We start from the raw sequence: 15976 nt of genomic DNA on the forward strand, positions 1-15976 counted from the left end.
AGTCAATACAATTGGAATATTTGGCAAATATAGGTACATGTAACTATATTCCCAAAAGGTGCTTTACCATATATATAGAATAATAATATGGTGACTATAAATCTGTGTTCATTTTACTATATTTTCCTGTTTAGATGAACTATAAATATATGTTTGAGGCCAAAACAAACTATAAAATATAGTGAGATTATAGTTATTCCAACTATTTTTTTCTCTCAATGCAGCACGACGGTCGCGCATCGTTATGTTCGGATTAAATCCGACAGAAATATATCGGTCGTGTCTATCGCGGGAAAGTAAACCAGTATTTGTCGTCATTGCTTATCTATCCTCTATTGGATTACGAGAGACGATTAACAAGTATTTGAATTGTAGCGAGATTTTAGACACGGGAGAAATTTTGCCGGTGATAGCAAGCAATTAAAACATAAATATGCATAAGATACTTCTCGTCAGTTATTTCATTACTACAAATCCAAGTTTACATTTTCAGAGCTGACAAATCATGCGTTAATGATATTAGGGGGGGACAACAGCGACATACATTAATTATTTATATTTGTGATTTTTGATTTACATTTGTGATTTGTGATTTTTATGCGAGTAGCTCCACCTGGAGGTGAAGGAAAAACGGTACACTCCCTTTTCACGGGAATGTACCGAGAAAATAAGCGTGTCTCACGGATTTACGGGAGCTACCACACGTCAATTCACGCGCGAGAGATTTCATCGCGACCGCATTCTCCGGTAACTTGTCGGGACTCGTAACCAGAACCTAGTTTCGGATCATCCTACCGCGGATATATCGCGTGTTAGGCATCGCGGTAACGTGCGACAATTAATCATAGCGCAACACTGTACCGCCGTGTTGCGTAATGCAAAATTGCACGACACGCGACGACGTGACTTTGTAGTCACAGACTTTGTAGTCGAAGCGCGATCATCCCATTTCGATTTTCGACTGGCTGGACCTTTCGGAATCCGAAAACGAGAGGTATAATCGCGCGTGCGCGCAAATGAGCGAACGAGCGATTCGAGCATGCGTTATATCACCTGGCGTTTTCTTTTCCTTCTAAGAGAAAATGCACGTCTCTCGCGCGGCGAGGAAACCCAAGCCGAAGAGCTTCACGCCTCGGTTGCCGTTGGAGATACTTCCTTGCAATATTTAAAAAAAAACCGTGTTATAATGTATCTTATCGCGAGCAGATTACTTGTCAAAACCAAGGACCACTAAAGAAAACGATGACACCTTGCTATTATCGCGAATAAAATGCCTCGAATGAGGGAAAAATTAAAGGAGAGCTCCTATGGTCTCCAAATACTTTTCAACGCAGAAAATTTTCTGGAATCTAACTCGTATCCAGTCCACTCCCCAAAATAACATGTAATTCAAAGGGAGGAAACCAGTGTTCTCAATTTTTCTGATCTCTGCACATTTTACATTAGAATTGAACAAAATATATGTTGATTCTCCAAATAATTCCATTATTTAGTATAATACTCAAACCCGCGTAGGGGATTTCTTGGGATCTAATTAGGTCTGATTTTTCAAAATAATTATAGGATCTATGCGGTTAGAAATGCAATATTCCAAACATCCATTTAATTTTAAATGGCAAAAGAAAAGCTTCCTCAATATTTTTTCTCTGATGTACGTTTTACACTAGAATTGAGTAGAGCGTATGTTGACTTCCTAAATAATTTCACTATTCAATAAAATATTTAATGTGTTTTAAAAATGTTTTATTTCTTTATTCTACTGAATACAATAGTTGATGTAAAAATGCACACAAAAATGCATACTGCATTCAAGTAAATATTAGTTTTTTAAAGTATTTTATAAGTTTATTTATTCCCAAATTTATGTCGCAAGTTTTCATCATAAGCATTAAATTTACTCAAAATACATTCTGAATCCTGATAAGTTTAGCACTTTAGACAAAAATATTAAATTTAAAAAAAATCAATTTACTTACTACATAGAGTCGAATCTATCTATTTCTTAGATTTTTTATAAAAGAAATAAATTCTTCCTTTGCGTATATGATAATGAACTTTTCTCAAATTTTCGATGAATATATCTTAAGGCTCCTGGCTAGTCATCGCGGCCATATTGGTTGATGACGTCAGAAGCGAGAAATTGCACACGAATTTTGCGCCCGAATCATTGCAAAATAAAAAGATATGTTAACAAAGTGACATTTGCAATCGATCCTACACGCTCGTAAAATGCTCCGGATAGTGTTCATTTTCCGAAATAACCTTTACACTGTTAAATATACGTGTGAAAATCGGCTTATTTCAACAGAAAATCAGCTGTGAGACTCGGTGTGGAATATGACAGAATAAGTACTATTATAGTTAAAACTATTACTATTATAGATAAAATATTACAAAAAGTACAGTATCCGGAGTATTTTGACACTTCCGCAATTGTGTTATGTGTGATATGTAAACACTACAGTCAGTAATAACGCCGTAATTCGGACGGAAAAATTTAGGTAGCTGTTACACACATACACACATATCTACATAATTCGCTTTATACATACGATGAACGAAGTTCTTATTCCTACCACTGATGGCTGTGTCGCCACCGTCAACGTAGACTTCTCGCCTGACTAGCCAGGAACCTTAAGACTAACTAAAAGGAAAATATTCTTTATTGAAAATAAGCATTACATAAAGAAGGAAAATTAAAATTAAATTACTTTTTTTGCAATAGAATGATATGTTTTTGTGGACACGCGTGTTCTCATAATATTTCTACCTCAATTCTAGACGAAGAATTTCGATGTTAGAAACAAAAATGAGATTTTCAATTAGTATCGTAGTGGGATAAGCAATTTTGGAACAAATTTGGGCATTCTAACCGGAATCAATTGCTACATTTGAAAAATTCTGGAGAAAATTGTGGATTCCTATTTGAGAGATTTGCGGATTGAATTTGCAGAAAGACGCGTTAGGAAAACACGCAGACAACAAGAGAACTCGATCGCCTCGATCTCTCACTTTTGACCGCCACTTAGATAGATTATGGAAAACAATATAACGATCGCGTTGTCTCCCTCGTGGCGGTCATTAAATCGGCTTCTTGTTGCAATGTGCCAGATATATGTCTTGCTAATCGCGACGAGGTGAACGAATGTGCAGAAGAACACACAACGCGATTCGCATCGTGAAGCGTTGACTCAAGGCTTTCTTCGGAGGTGGCATAAGGATAGCCTAACGACTATAAATACGTTCATTAAACGCTGCCACAGTCTGTCGCGAATGAGCGGAACGTGAATCGAACTCAAATCGCGCGCACGAGGTGATTCAGAGGAAGTAAGGAAGGAAGCAAGAAAGAAAGAAAGGAACGCGGACTATCGATCGACGGCCGAACGGAAGCGCCGCTGAGAAATAATTAAGACTCTCGATCGCGTCGCGAAATAATCGCGAGACATACGCTCCCTGCTCTAATCGCGTCCTCATCGATATTTCAATTTAATTTACGACCTCGCCGATAGAGCTGAAACTCAACCCAAATAGAATCTCTTATTAGCCGCCGGCTAACGCTGGAGATTGCGTGTAGCCTCGGATTCCGATGGGCGGATCTTTACAATGCGTTTCCTAGTATCCGTGGCAGGAAAAATTGAACGTATAGAGATCGGGTCGGTTTAGTAACCGCCTCCATTGGCCACGAATAATTCATTTACCAATACGTCTGCGCCGTCTGCCACTTCTTGCTCAATAAATAAGAGCGTTGTGCGCCCCACGAACACAGCGTATTATTACTAGCATTTAATCATCAGAAAATTACGCGTGCTAGGGTTTAAAAAAAAAAGATTAAATCCCCGTTATGGAAATCACATCACATTGTAATCGATATATTGTGTGTTGTTGATAAACGTCGTTACTTAATAACGACGACAACCCAAATAAACTTTTATATTTATCATAACGTGAAATTAACGCGAGTCCTTATAACTTTTTTAATTGTCAAACAACTTTTGTCAGACAAACGTGCAAATTAAATCAAAATTTAATTAGTCATTAAATTTATATCTTATAATAATGTAAGCTTCCTGTTACATTTACGCAGCAATCAATTTTTATTAAAAGTCATATTTTCATACTATATTCATTCGATAATTTATTTCGCGTGCTTCTTTCATATTTCTGCTTCATCGTTCTATATGATATATATGAGAGTGGCATATGAATGTCAGTCGCAACCTTTACAAATCAAGTACAAATAGAGTTGCTGCCAAATTTACGTACACTCACGCTCAGATAGATTACCCGCTACCTTTTGTGTACGTTCAAAAACGTATCCGTCGAATGGAACAATTCTCTTACTCCGTTACTCACACAAAAAAACTTAGACAACCTAAGTTGTCTTGACCGCGAGAGTACACTTGTTTACCCTGAGAAAATTGATCGAGATTAAGTAGAAGCAATTATTCCAATAGGAAGTTGTGTATCTGTGTGGCACAAAATTGATTACAAACTTTTTGTCGAAGTTACGGCACTTGAAATTGTCGTAATTAAATGCTTCTGCTGATGCGCATGCTCCTGTACATACATAATAATCCACTACTAGAAGATGTGATGATAGTACAGAGTGTACAATAAACAGGAAGGATTCCTTTCATAGTAAGAGAATATTATTTTATATTATTTTACATTGATTTTTATATATCTTATGAAGTAAGATAACGTGACGTGTTGAATGCATATCTGCAGCGGTTCTCAATTGTGACAGCTTGAAGCGCTGCAACTTGATTCGATAAAAGGTGTGCAAACCTTTTTGCCACCGAGCACATATAAATTTGGCAGCACTTAACTAGTCGCAAAGGTTGCGCCCCTTACGAGTAGTTCGTAGTTCGCGCTCATATTTTTATCATATCGAATGGCAAAATAGAAGCACGAAAGAGATACGATCAGAATGATCAAAATATACTCAAAGCAATGTGTCATGTGAAATACAAGATGAAAATTTGAGTGCAACTGTTCTTAACTTCATCGCTGCATCAGTATAATAAAAGATTTACATTATTGGATGATGTGAATTTAATGATTAATTCAATACGGTATATTTGCTTCATAAGTGTAACTAAACAAATTGCAGAGTTCCTCCATTATCGATTGTGTCGCGTCGTGGTGATCACGAAAGTTGTGAAACTGCGGTAGCAAAACTAAAAGTTGCGCGAAAGAAAAATTCCTCAGTCGACTACTTACTGTCTATCGGAATAGCGCGCGTTTGCGCGCCGATTGGTCAACGTTCCTCCAAAAACAGTAACACACACTATCCTCGTGACACTTCGACGAAAGCGAAAGTAGCCTTCTCCCCTCGCGGCCTTCTTCTTCTCTTCGTCCGGCGTTTTCTAACAGCAGTAGGTTCTCTCCTGCCTCCAGGCGCCCGCGTTCCTGATCTTTCCCGTAACTTTCAGCCGTTCGTAGGACAACGAAGGGAAAACGCGGGGAGTCGTAGGACGGCACGACGGATTTTAACGCGGATTTTATTCTCGGACGATGAACAAGGATGTTGTCGAGCAGCGAGAGCTGACGATAATCGCGAGATCGTGGCCGCCGCGTTTTGCGAGGAACGACTAATCGAAAAAGAAAACAAGGAAAAGGAAGACGAAGTGCCAACGGACGTTATCGACCGTGCCGATATCGAAGCGCGGAACGCACTGCCGTCGTGCCAACTCGCGGACTGGTGGACGTTACGCCGGTGCATTGCTTTTAACCAATTCGCCATATTGGTGCTCGGGTCCCTTCTACCGCCGCTCTCGTGTGTCCTCCGCTTCTCGTACACGCGCCGACCGCGCGCGCGAAACGTCGGATCGTAGTCCACCTGCACGTTCTTGTCCGAGCGACGTTCTCCGAGTGACGTCAATGTGACGATTCGACGTCCGGATTCAGAACCGCCGTAGGTGTTCCTGAGACTGTTTTGTGCGCAACACAACCGAGCCCGCAGATTGTGTCACGGCGCGCGAATTGCGATGCGCCGATTAGCCCAATCCAGCACCAGAGATCTCGACGCAGAGGGATTTCCAATTTCGCGCCGACCATTCAAAGAATCAAGGTTGCATTCCAAAACGTTCTTCTTGAGGAAAATTTTACTCAATACCTATAGTTCACGTTCTGATCAAAAAATACACGGAATTTTTTAATTTCGCGGGCTGTATAAGTCCAATTGTCACAATTCTTTTTTTTGTTGTGTTGGTACACTTGTCCCTGACGTATCTGGACATTGGTAGCCATATTGGATGCTTACTTTATTGTTGGCTGTCGAAAAGCTTACACGCGTTTGGGTATGCGATTTTTAACTTGTGAAAAAAATGGAACAAAGAATTTGCATTAAATTTTGCTTTAAGAATGGAATAAAGTGCGGCATCGCATTTGGAAATGTTGAATGTTGCTTTTGGCGAATCTTCTATGAATAAAAAAAGCGTTTACAAGTGGTACAAACGTTTCCAAGACGCCCCAGCACATCAACAACCGATGACAACGTCGAAATTGTTGAATTTTGTTCGTGAATTTTTGACCAAAAGCAACACCGTTATGATACCTCAGCCTTCGTATTCGTCGGACATGACCCTTTGTGACTTCTTCCTATTCTCGCTGAAGCTGAAAAGAACCATGAAAGGACGACATTTTGCATTGAAGAAATAAAGACAGAATCGCTGAAAGAGCTAAACTCCATACCGAAAATTGCGTTCCAGAAGTGTTTCGAAGATTGGAAAAAGCGCTAGCACAAATGTATTATATCTGATGGGGAGTTTGAAGGGGACAAAATTAATATCAACAGAAATTATAGAAAGCTCCTTTTTAGAATAACTAACAGTAAGAATTGAAGAGGCAAATAAGGAGTGCTGTACTCCTTATTTGTCTCTTCAATTCTTAAAATTAATATCGATGAATAAATAAAGATTTTTTGAAAAAAACGGAAATTCCGCGTATTTTTTTATTAAACCTCGTACTATAGAGTATCGAGTAAAATTTTCTCAAAAAGGACGTTTTGGAACGCAACCCAAATCTATAATTGATCTGTTCATTTGAGCTACACTGCTGAACTAATGCAATAAGTTAGAATAAGACAAATATATTTTTTCTCACTCTAACTTATTGCACCAGTTCAGCAGTGCAAATAAAACGAACAAATGTAAACTATCGGAAGCCATATAGTGAAGGAAGAAAGGAAGAATCAAGTCTATCTTGACAGAGCGGAGAGCGTGGAAAAAAGGCGCCTTGGAAATGAAATTGACATTCGACGAGAGGAAGGACTAATCGCAACGCGCAAATACAAGCGCACAAATGTTTGCGCACTTATTAAGAACTATTATTCCGGATTTCGCATGGAGTGTTAGCTCACGGAATTAGTGAGCAGTTCAGTGTATTCAAGCGTAAATCTCGGAACAACAGAATTCTCCTCGGGACGACATTAACTGTCTTCTTGAGTAACATAAAAATATTGGACCAATGTTGGATCTATGGCGGCTGCCTAACGCTTCTGATGATGACCCGACGTTGCGAAGTAATGTTGGACCGACGTTGGGCTCGTCATGCTGGTTAATTGATGCCCCAGCAGCACATATTAGTTGATTAACGGTTGACCTCTGTAGAGAGATTCTACATTGGCCGCTACAGAGACCGCTGTAGAGAGATACTACATTGGCCGCTATAGATTCTGTGCTGCTTGGAACGGTTGATAAAGCATTGGATTTTGCATTTAGCCGAAATAATGCTAACGACTGGAAAGCAATTCAAGCAGTACAAAAAATTGTTGGATTAAAATAAATTTAATCGTTGAAGTGACCCTAAATAAAAAACTAATTTTTGATAAAAAAATATTGAAGTTTCAACACTTTATACGTTCCCTCTACGATTTATTTAAATTCCGAGATCTGTGAGTGATTATTCCACCTGTTAGATGAGATAGCTGTTACTTGACTTCGAAGATCAGATAATAGGCAGTCATATTAATGACTTTATGATGATATACTTGTGACTCAAGCTTATATAACGCAAAAGTTTTATACCAAACTGTACATGTCTCCATCTAATATTTATATTCTGAAATAGTCGTTTTTAAATCTTACGGGATTGTTACCGTTAAGAGCACGCTAGAAACGTTGCTCTCAAAATAAGATCTAAAAAAGGAAACCTATAACAAATTTGCCCAAAATTTAAGTACGTGCACACGATAACAACGACAAAAAATTTGCTGATGATCTCAGCGTTTTGTGGCAACAAAGGATAATACGTTTGTATTCGGTTGATGCAAAAGTAATTTTTGTTTTGAGAAAAATGTTTCCAACATGTCCCTAAAAGCTACAGAATTTTTATTTGGTGATATATGCAAAAGGGGCACAACCCCCATACCACAACACCTATACTTCCTCTCTCAAATTGCAAAAACGACTGCCCAGATATCAATCGCAAGTGACCTTCTCCGCAACGTTATATTATACTTCTGTATTGGCTAAAGCAGCGGAATCTTATCGTCGCCTGTCTAGATGTCACGTTCGATGAAAGTATACAGAATTGATTCGAACACTTCAAATCTACTACAACATCAAAGACAAGCACCGCTCTGGACGCCCATCAAATGTCGATGATAAGGAGTTACCAAGTAGAATCCAACCCACGGCTGACCACGAAAAAATGGCAAACCAATTCGGATGCAACCAATTCATCATCGTTCGACATCTGCGCGCGAAATAAAACGTTCGCAATACGACGTTGTTCATGTCGCCAACATAATTCGCCAGAAGCTCTGGACTTCCCTGAGATGAGAGGTTTTGCCGCAGGTGCCTTATTCACGGACTTGACTTTTTCAGACTGTTCCGCGTTCTACAGCACTTCCTCACGAACATAAAATATGCCAATCGTGAGGCAATCGAGGACGACCTGCGCAACTTTTTTAATACATAATCTCCAGAGTTCTACTAAGGTAAACGTCCCAGTGGTCGAACATACATATCCCAATTATTGACATATTGGTTTTGTATTTTTCTTTGTTGAAATGCTTTTCAATATACAAAACGATATAATAAATGAAAATAATATTTAGTTACTTTGTGATTTTGTTTTATTTATTGATAACAAACACAAGTATATTATTAGTAATCCAATTATCGGTTTAATCACTAGGACGTTTACCTTATAGCGACATTCACAAACTGTCTGTTGGCGACAAGTGATAGGCACGGATAGTGTCTAGATTATTGACTGAGAAATTGTACTTATGAAATAAACAAGTTATATGTGTTCAGAGCTACGAAACGGAAATTACTTTTGCATCAATCCAATACTTTCTCGTATGTCTCGAACTAGAGAAAAATAGTTGATTAATAATCAGATCCCGGAAGTCCTCCGCGTTTACCGCGAAGATTGCACGCGTACATTCACTTTAATTAAAATATCTATCAAAAGTCGAAATTATGCCAACAAATGACAATATTAATCATCTATTTTTTACGAGATATGAAAAAATACTATCCTTTGTTGACACAAAACGCTAAAGCGACCGGCAGGAATTACAATCTGTGTGAATAGTTGCGTCAATCATTAAGAAAAACGTAGACCTTTTGACATATAATTATTGGTAAATTTTTTGTTCTAATTTGGAACATACCACAGAGTAAAAACGGGCTATCATTAGTTGGTACGAAACGCTAATATTGCAGTTTAATATGTTAAAATATCATTATTCCAAAATTTTGTATTTTTTGTATATACAAAACTTGCGTAAATATGTGTTGTTTTGTTTTGCTATTTTCAGCAGAAAACCTGATCTGAGAGGGCCAAATCCGGCGAATAAGGTACCTGCGAGAAAACCTTTTATTCTGGGGAAGTCCAGGGCTTCTGGCGAGCGATGTTGGCGACATGCTATCGGAGCAAATAAATAACGCTATGTTGCGGATGTTTTATTTCGCACACATACATGTATAGAAATCTTCCTGTAAATTTTTCGGACATTCTTAAGCTTCTAAATTCAAATGCACAGATGCAGCAATGTTCTTAAAATCTTTTCTGTTTGGAGCATCCACACTTTCGGTGTATACAAACTACGGAACATTTTTGTATTAGGCAAATATTACACTATTACGCTATTATAATATTATACTGTTATACAATTATAATATTACGCTAATTGATAGCTTGAAATTTTAAAATGTTTAAATTTTAAATGTTTTTTTTTCATTTTTTCGTCCCATATTGAGCAATGAACAATGAATCCTATTTATTTTTGCACGTACTTTCGTTGCATAAAAATATTTGTAATTCTGTATAACCAATACGATGTAAACTTTGCAGAAAAATATAAATATTCTGTCAGTAAAGTTTTCAACTTCAGCATCCTCTTAAATTTACGTATTCATAAACTCTTAAAAAAAGTGTTGCAAACCACATAAACGACTATATGTTTTCACTTCAACGATCAAATATTAAATATATAGACATCTTTCCGACAAAATCATACATCTCGATATCATATTAGAGGTCAAAGAAATGTCCAAGAAACATCCGGAAGAACAACAAAGAAAATTTATTTGCCTGTTAAATAATTCATCAATGTTTTATCTTTATAACTATATATTTATTCATACCTGATTAATTTATACCTGATATTTAGTTTCCTGCAGGTTTTTAGAAACGTCTATCCTATTTTGAGATGTTAATTATGACAGATGGAATATTTCTTTATCGTAGCCGTGGCAATGATGTTAAATGTCAAGATTAAGCTTCGGACAATGGGAGGATTTAGAATGGTTCAGACGGGATTTCGATCATGCTTGGTAACCTATCGAGCGGGCTAAAAAATCGTTTAGCATCCGCGGTATGCAAATTAAGTCGGCAACTATTGGTACTAGACCTGACCTTGGGTGCTTGTGCCCAACGTATATACGACAAACGTACTCGCCGCAAGTACGAGACCGTCAATTCGTAAGTAGACGCTTATTTCTGAAACTCCGCTCCACGCGGAGGTGCTATTTCGAGGTCGGACTTTCCGAGCGTTTCAGCGCGAATATCTCGCGGAAGGTCAAGCAAGTTCACTGACACGGAGAGAAGGTTTCGGCGGCATACGCCGGCGTGTCCTTGGCAGGACTAGGCTTATTATCCTCGACCTGATACTTCCCGTGGTCAAACTGCGTCTGTGGGAGACGCAGAAGAATCGGAGCTGATTAAAACCGGTGGTCATTTACGGCGCCCTTGAGCGCGAGAGTTTGGAACACCTACGGGGATAGATGTCCTCCTCCTTTATTTTCCGAAATGTCTTCTCGGAGTCCAAAGATCGTTCTTGCGATTGCGCCTGGCGGGTCCCTTCCGAACGAATCGTCCGAGATCAACCGTTATTTTGCGATTTTGTGAATTCACGCACGATGATTCAGAGATACCTATACAAAGGCTTTAATGGAATGAGACACTGCGAAGCAGCGAAAGACTGGTTTCATTGAAAAACAAGCTGAAAAGAAACGTTTCAATTGGACGTTTCAAAAAAAGTTTGTATATATATTAATAGTGTAGAATTAAACCAAAATATTATCATTCTGCACAAAATTGCGGCCCTTTTATTAAAAAAATTTTTGTTTTAACTTAAAGCGTTATTAGTGTTTTGTTAAGACCAAAAACAAATAAATGTATAATAAATATATGTTTGTTCTAATTTAGACGATATAGCTACAATTCTCCTGAATAAAAGAAAATTTGTTTTATTTTCGCGTTTGAAATATCTAAGAGAGCCATAATCTTTTACACCGTCCGTATGCGTAAAAAAAGTGCGTCATTTAGACAATATAAATATAGCCTTAAAATCAATTTAAATGAATATATAAATATATTCTTATAATTATATAAAGTTTGACATTATTCGATTTTTTCATCTAAGACAAACTCTGAAAAAAATACTTTTCTTACGACTTTCCTAATCAGAATATTTGTTTAACCAATTAATTTCTTTTCACAATAATTAGTTATCAAGTTAATCACTTGATAACTAATTTAAATATTTATTTTATTCATTGATTTTATGTGTACATGTCAAAAATCTTAAATTTAATTTTTTAATTAAATCATATGCGTGATATTAATGATATTGTAATTATAATTCAACAGAAAAACTCATATCTAACTTTAAATTAAAACGTGAGAGTCTCTCGCAAGAAAAATTTTTTAAATATCTTCTAATCTCTAATGCAGATCTGAAAATATCTGTATACACCGCATACTCGTAAGTTCGTCGTATGACAAAAAAGTAAAAATTAACTTTTATAACAAGTAACTCGTTATTATTTTATTCGAAGTAAATTATATCACATGAATTCATCCATGCGTGATAGCAAACAAATAGAGGAAACAAGTTTCTTTTAATATTAAAAATAGTGCCTATATTGCACATTTCATCAACGTTCTTATTTGAGTTATATCCCAGACAGCATAAAAGATCTCCAGGAGATTTCTTGGAGACGTTCTTAGGACGTAGGGACATTCTCAGAATGTCTTTAAAAAGAATGTCCTGTGCTTTTCAGATATCTTCTTTTTGTCAAACTCACCAAAAAAAAGCAATCCAGACGCGGTCAATTTCGAAGAAAATATTGTAAATGTATGTTGTAAGATGTAACACAGATAAGAAACTAAAAAATTAAGATAAAACATTTGTGTATAACTGTTATAAAGTATATTTTACACCATATAACTTTTTGCAACCTTTATTTTAAATATTCTTTTTTATTTTGTACTTTTTTTTCTATGTTATATTTTTATTTTATTTTGTTGTTTTTTAATTTCAACGATGTATGTAGCGAATTAAAAAAATCGATTTTTTCACAGGGATGCTTTGCTCTTTAAAAGTGCCTATAGAGACGTATAAAACAGTACGTGTCCCCTATTTTGGTCTAGCTTTCAACATATTTCAAGTTTATCAAAATCGGATATACTTCTGTACCTTTACTTGTGAGTAAAGTAAAGTTAATTAGGCACGCTGATAGTTCGTGCATAATGATAAACGTTTGTTTTAGGAAAATTTTTTGATTATCCGAGAAATCTCCTTTCCAGATTATATAAACAAAAGACTCTAAAATTGTTAGATTGAACGAACTTACCAGTGAAGTTCGATCCTAATTATGCCCTTTGTCTCGTCCGGATGGAAGCACTATGTAGTAGTCCCCTGTTCACGTCCTGACAACAGTTTTCAAAAAACCGCCAAAGAAAAAAAAAGCCAGCGCAAGCGATCCAGCGTCGCCTACGCCGCCGTGCGTCACGTGAGCACGCTGCGTCTTCATGATTCAAATCTTTGAGGATAATCGCTGTTTCTAGGGGGGGAGAATAAGTCTGGGAGGGGAGTCCATCCGGACGAGACAAAGGGCATAATTAGGATCGAACTTCACTGGTAAGTTCGTTCAATCTAACAATTATGCCCAATATGTCTCGTCCGGATGGAAGCACTATGTAGCTGTTCATATTGACAGCGATTAGCCTTTGGGAAAAAGAATCGAGATTCTATTAGAAAAGCAAGATTAATATATTATTTAACTAAAATACACAATAACCGTGAGAGAAAGAAAAAACATGTGCCGGAATGAATATAAAAAATATAAAATACAGAAAAGAACAGTCTCTTTGACTAACAAAACAACTTAAAGGATCTTATTTCTATATATCCTGCCTCTGATATTACAAGAAATAAAGACAGTAAAACGAAAAAACTTATGACAAAAGGACTGCCTTGCTAAAGTCCTCCGGATTGATAATGGGTCTATTATAAAAATCAGCGAAAACTCGAGATTCACCCGTCCAACCTGCCGCACGTTTAATAAGATCGATAGAGACTCCCTTGTCTGCTGCACGTGAGGTTGAAGCGTGACGAGTACTATGGGCTGAAAACACGGTGGTATCTATGCCACATTCTTCTAAACCTTGCCTGATCCAGCGACCTACCGTCTGTGCTGAAACGGCTTTATACGGTTTATTAAAAGCGATAAACAAAAAATCACATGTGCTAGGTCGCAGTTTTCTAGTTCTCTCTATGTAGATCTCCATAAGACGGACGATGCAAAGACTCTCATGTTCCACAAAGCGAGAGAAACAGAAAAAAGGTTGAGCTCGACCTGGCGCCGATGTTTTAATACGATCTGGAATTCGTATTAATAATTTCTCGCTTAACGAAATGTGCGAAATTCTCATTAAGGAGAGAGTCTGAGCGCGATGACCCGTCCCGAGGGCAAGAAGAATAACGAGTTTCCTAGTAATAGTTTTTAAATCTACTGAATCATACGGATAAATAGAAGAGAGCTTGGCGATTACAGGAGCCGGATCCCAAACATAATCATATCTCGGACGAGGCGGTTTGAGGGCTGCGACCCCTTTGCAGAAACGTTTAACCATAGGGTGATTGCCAATTTCGGCTTGAGATATTAGGGATATTGCTGACCTCATAGTATTTAAGCTCGAGTAAGAGGAAATATTAGTTAATTCCTGAGAAAGAAAATCCAGTGCTTGAGACACAGTTGGAGAATGGAAGGATATGCGACTGTGCTGACAAAACCTCCACCAAGACCGGAGAGGTTTTGAGTATTGCTTGATAGTTGCTGTTGACAAGGAGGCTAATAGTGCTGGTATTGCTGATGATGGAATTAAACGGGCCTCAAAAGCTCTCCTGATAACTTCCCGACCCCCAGGGAAAGGGTCTTCCAGGCTGGGTGACGTTCTCTGAAAGGAGACGAGAGGAGAGAATGACTGGGAGACAATATAATCGGTTCTGATAAGAGAAGACGACGAAACAGTGGGAACCAGGCCTGGGAGGGCCACCAGGGCACCACCAGAATGCCCACTGCTCCGTCGTCCACTATTTTCCTCAATACTCGTGGTAATAAGATGAAAGGTGGAAATGCGTAAAAATATATGTCCCTCCAGGACAAGGTGAACGCATCTATTGCGATAGATCCTGGATCCGGAAACCAAGAAACATATAAGTCGCATTTCTTATTGATTAAAGATGCGAACAAGTCTATCTCAAACGGCCCGAAAAGTTTTGTTATACGACAAAACGCCTCGTCCGACAGTGACCACTCAGTGTCTGGGTCCGCAATACGAGATTCAGTATCGGCAATTAAATTCTCTACCGAGGAAATATAAGAGGCAAAAATGAAAATATCTCTATCCTCACACCAACGCCAAATTTGTCTCGAGATTGCAGTGAGATGGGGGTATCGTATCGATCCGAATTTGTTGATGTATGCTATAGCAGTAGTGTTATCGATACGGAGTAGAATGTCGCAATTATGAAGGTCCGCTGCAAAGCAGCGGAGGGCATTGAAGGCCGCCTTAAGCTCTAATAAATTTATATGAAGAATTTTGTCATTAGTCGACCACCAACCATGTGTGCGTAAGTCTCCGCAAGAAGCGCCCCAACCGTTCAAAGAGGCATCCGAGAAAATTTCGCGAACAAATTTACCAGATCGAATCTTATTAGTCTGATTAGGATTCGAAAATATTTTAAGCCACCATGTTAAGTCTGCTTGGAGGTTAGGAGGAATCGTCATAGTTGCTGAATAATCTTCATTAGAATTACTCAAAGCTAAGACCTTTTCCCTCTCAAAGTTCTTCGTGTAGAGTAGACCATATTGAACTGCTGGACATACAGAGATGAGTGAGCCAATGAAGCTGGCAAACTCTCTTATAGAACATTTCTCTTTGCGAATTATATTCCTAGTTAACTGTAATAATTTATTCCGGCGTTGGTATGGGATAGAAATAGATTGTTCTACTGAGTTGAAAATAAAACCTAGGTATTTGCATGTAATTGACGGATGTAAACTAGATTTAGAAAAATTAATTATGAATCCCAGAGACTGAAGAAAATTAACAGAAGTAGTAACGTTAGCTTGGCATTCCTCGAAAGATGAGCCCAACAGGAGAAAGTCATCCAGATAAATAATGGATTGAAAACCTCTTCCGCGAAGGTAAGTAACTATCGGTCTCA

At 37.9% G+C, this 15976-nt stretch overlaps 2 protein-coding genes across 5 annotated transcripts in view; both read right to left on the reverse strand.

Annotated features, from left to right (window-relative positions):
* LOC116842917 (elongation of very long chain fatty acids protein AAEL008004-like) overlaps window positions 1–15976 on the reverse strand; it is a 114543-nt gene that overhangs the window by 77283 nt on the left and 21284 nt on the right. Inside the window, exon 1 of one of the 4 annotated variants that reach the window (XM_032812785.1) lies at window positions 5224–5705. The exons of 1 other annotated variant lie outside the window; for it this stretch is intronic. The gene's annotated coding sequence lies outside the window, so the exon portion shown is untranslated. Of the gene's footprint in view, window positions 1–5223; window positions 5706–15976 lie in introns of those variants that run through there. 2 more of the 4 variants (XM_032812786.1, XM_032812782.1) reach the window with 2 other exon arrangements.
* On the reverse strand, window positions 10226–15965 carry LOC116842918. The gene has a single exon (XM_032812787.1). It carries the CDS (start codon window positions 15534–15536, stop codon window positions 14628–14630), a length of 909 nt encoding a protein of 302 aa, XP_032668678.1. The 5' UTR covers window positions 15537–15965; the 3' UTR covers window positions 10226–14627.

Source organism: Odontomachus brunneus, unplaced genomic scaffold (genome assembly GCF_010583005.1).
Source record: "Odontomachus brunneus isolate Ranch 3 - 2012 unplaced genomic scaffold, Obru_v1 Obru_scaffold_028, whole genome shotgun sequence".
Lineage (NCBI taxonomy): Eukaryota > Metazoa > Arthropoda > Insecta > Hymenoptera > Formicidae > Odontomachus > Odontomachus brunneus.

Excerpts from the sequence above, each read along its gene's own strand:
- LOC116842918 (XM_032812787.1), bottom strand. The coding sequence starts at position 15,536 with ATGACGATTCCTCCTAACCTCCAAGCAGACTTAACATGGTGGCTTAAA.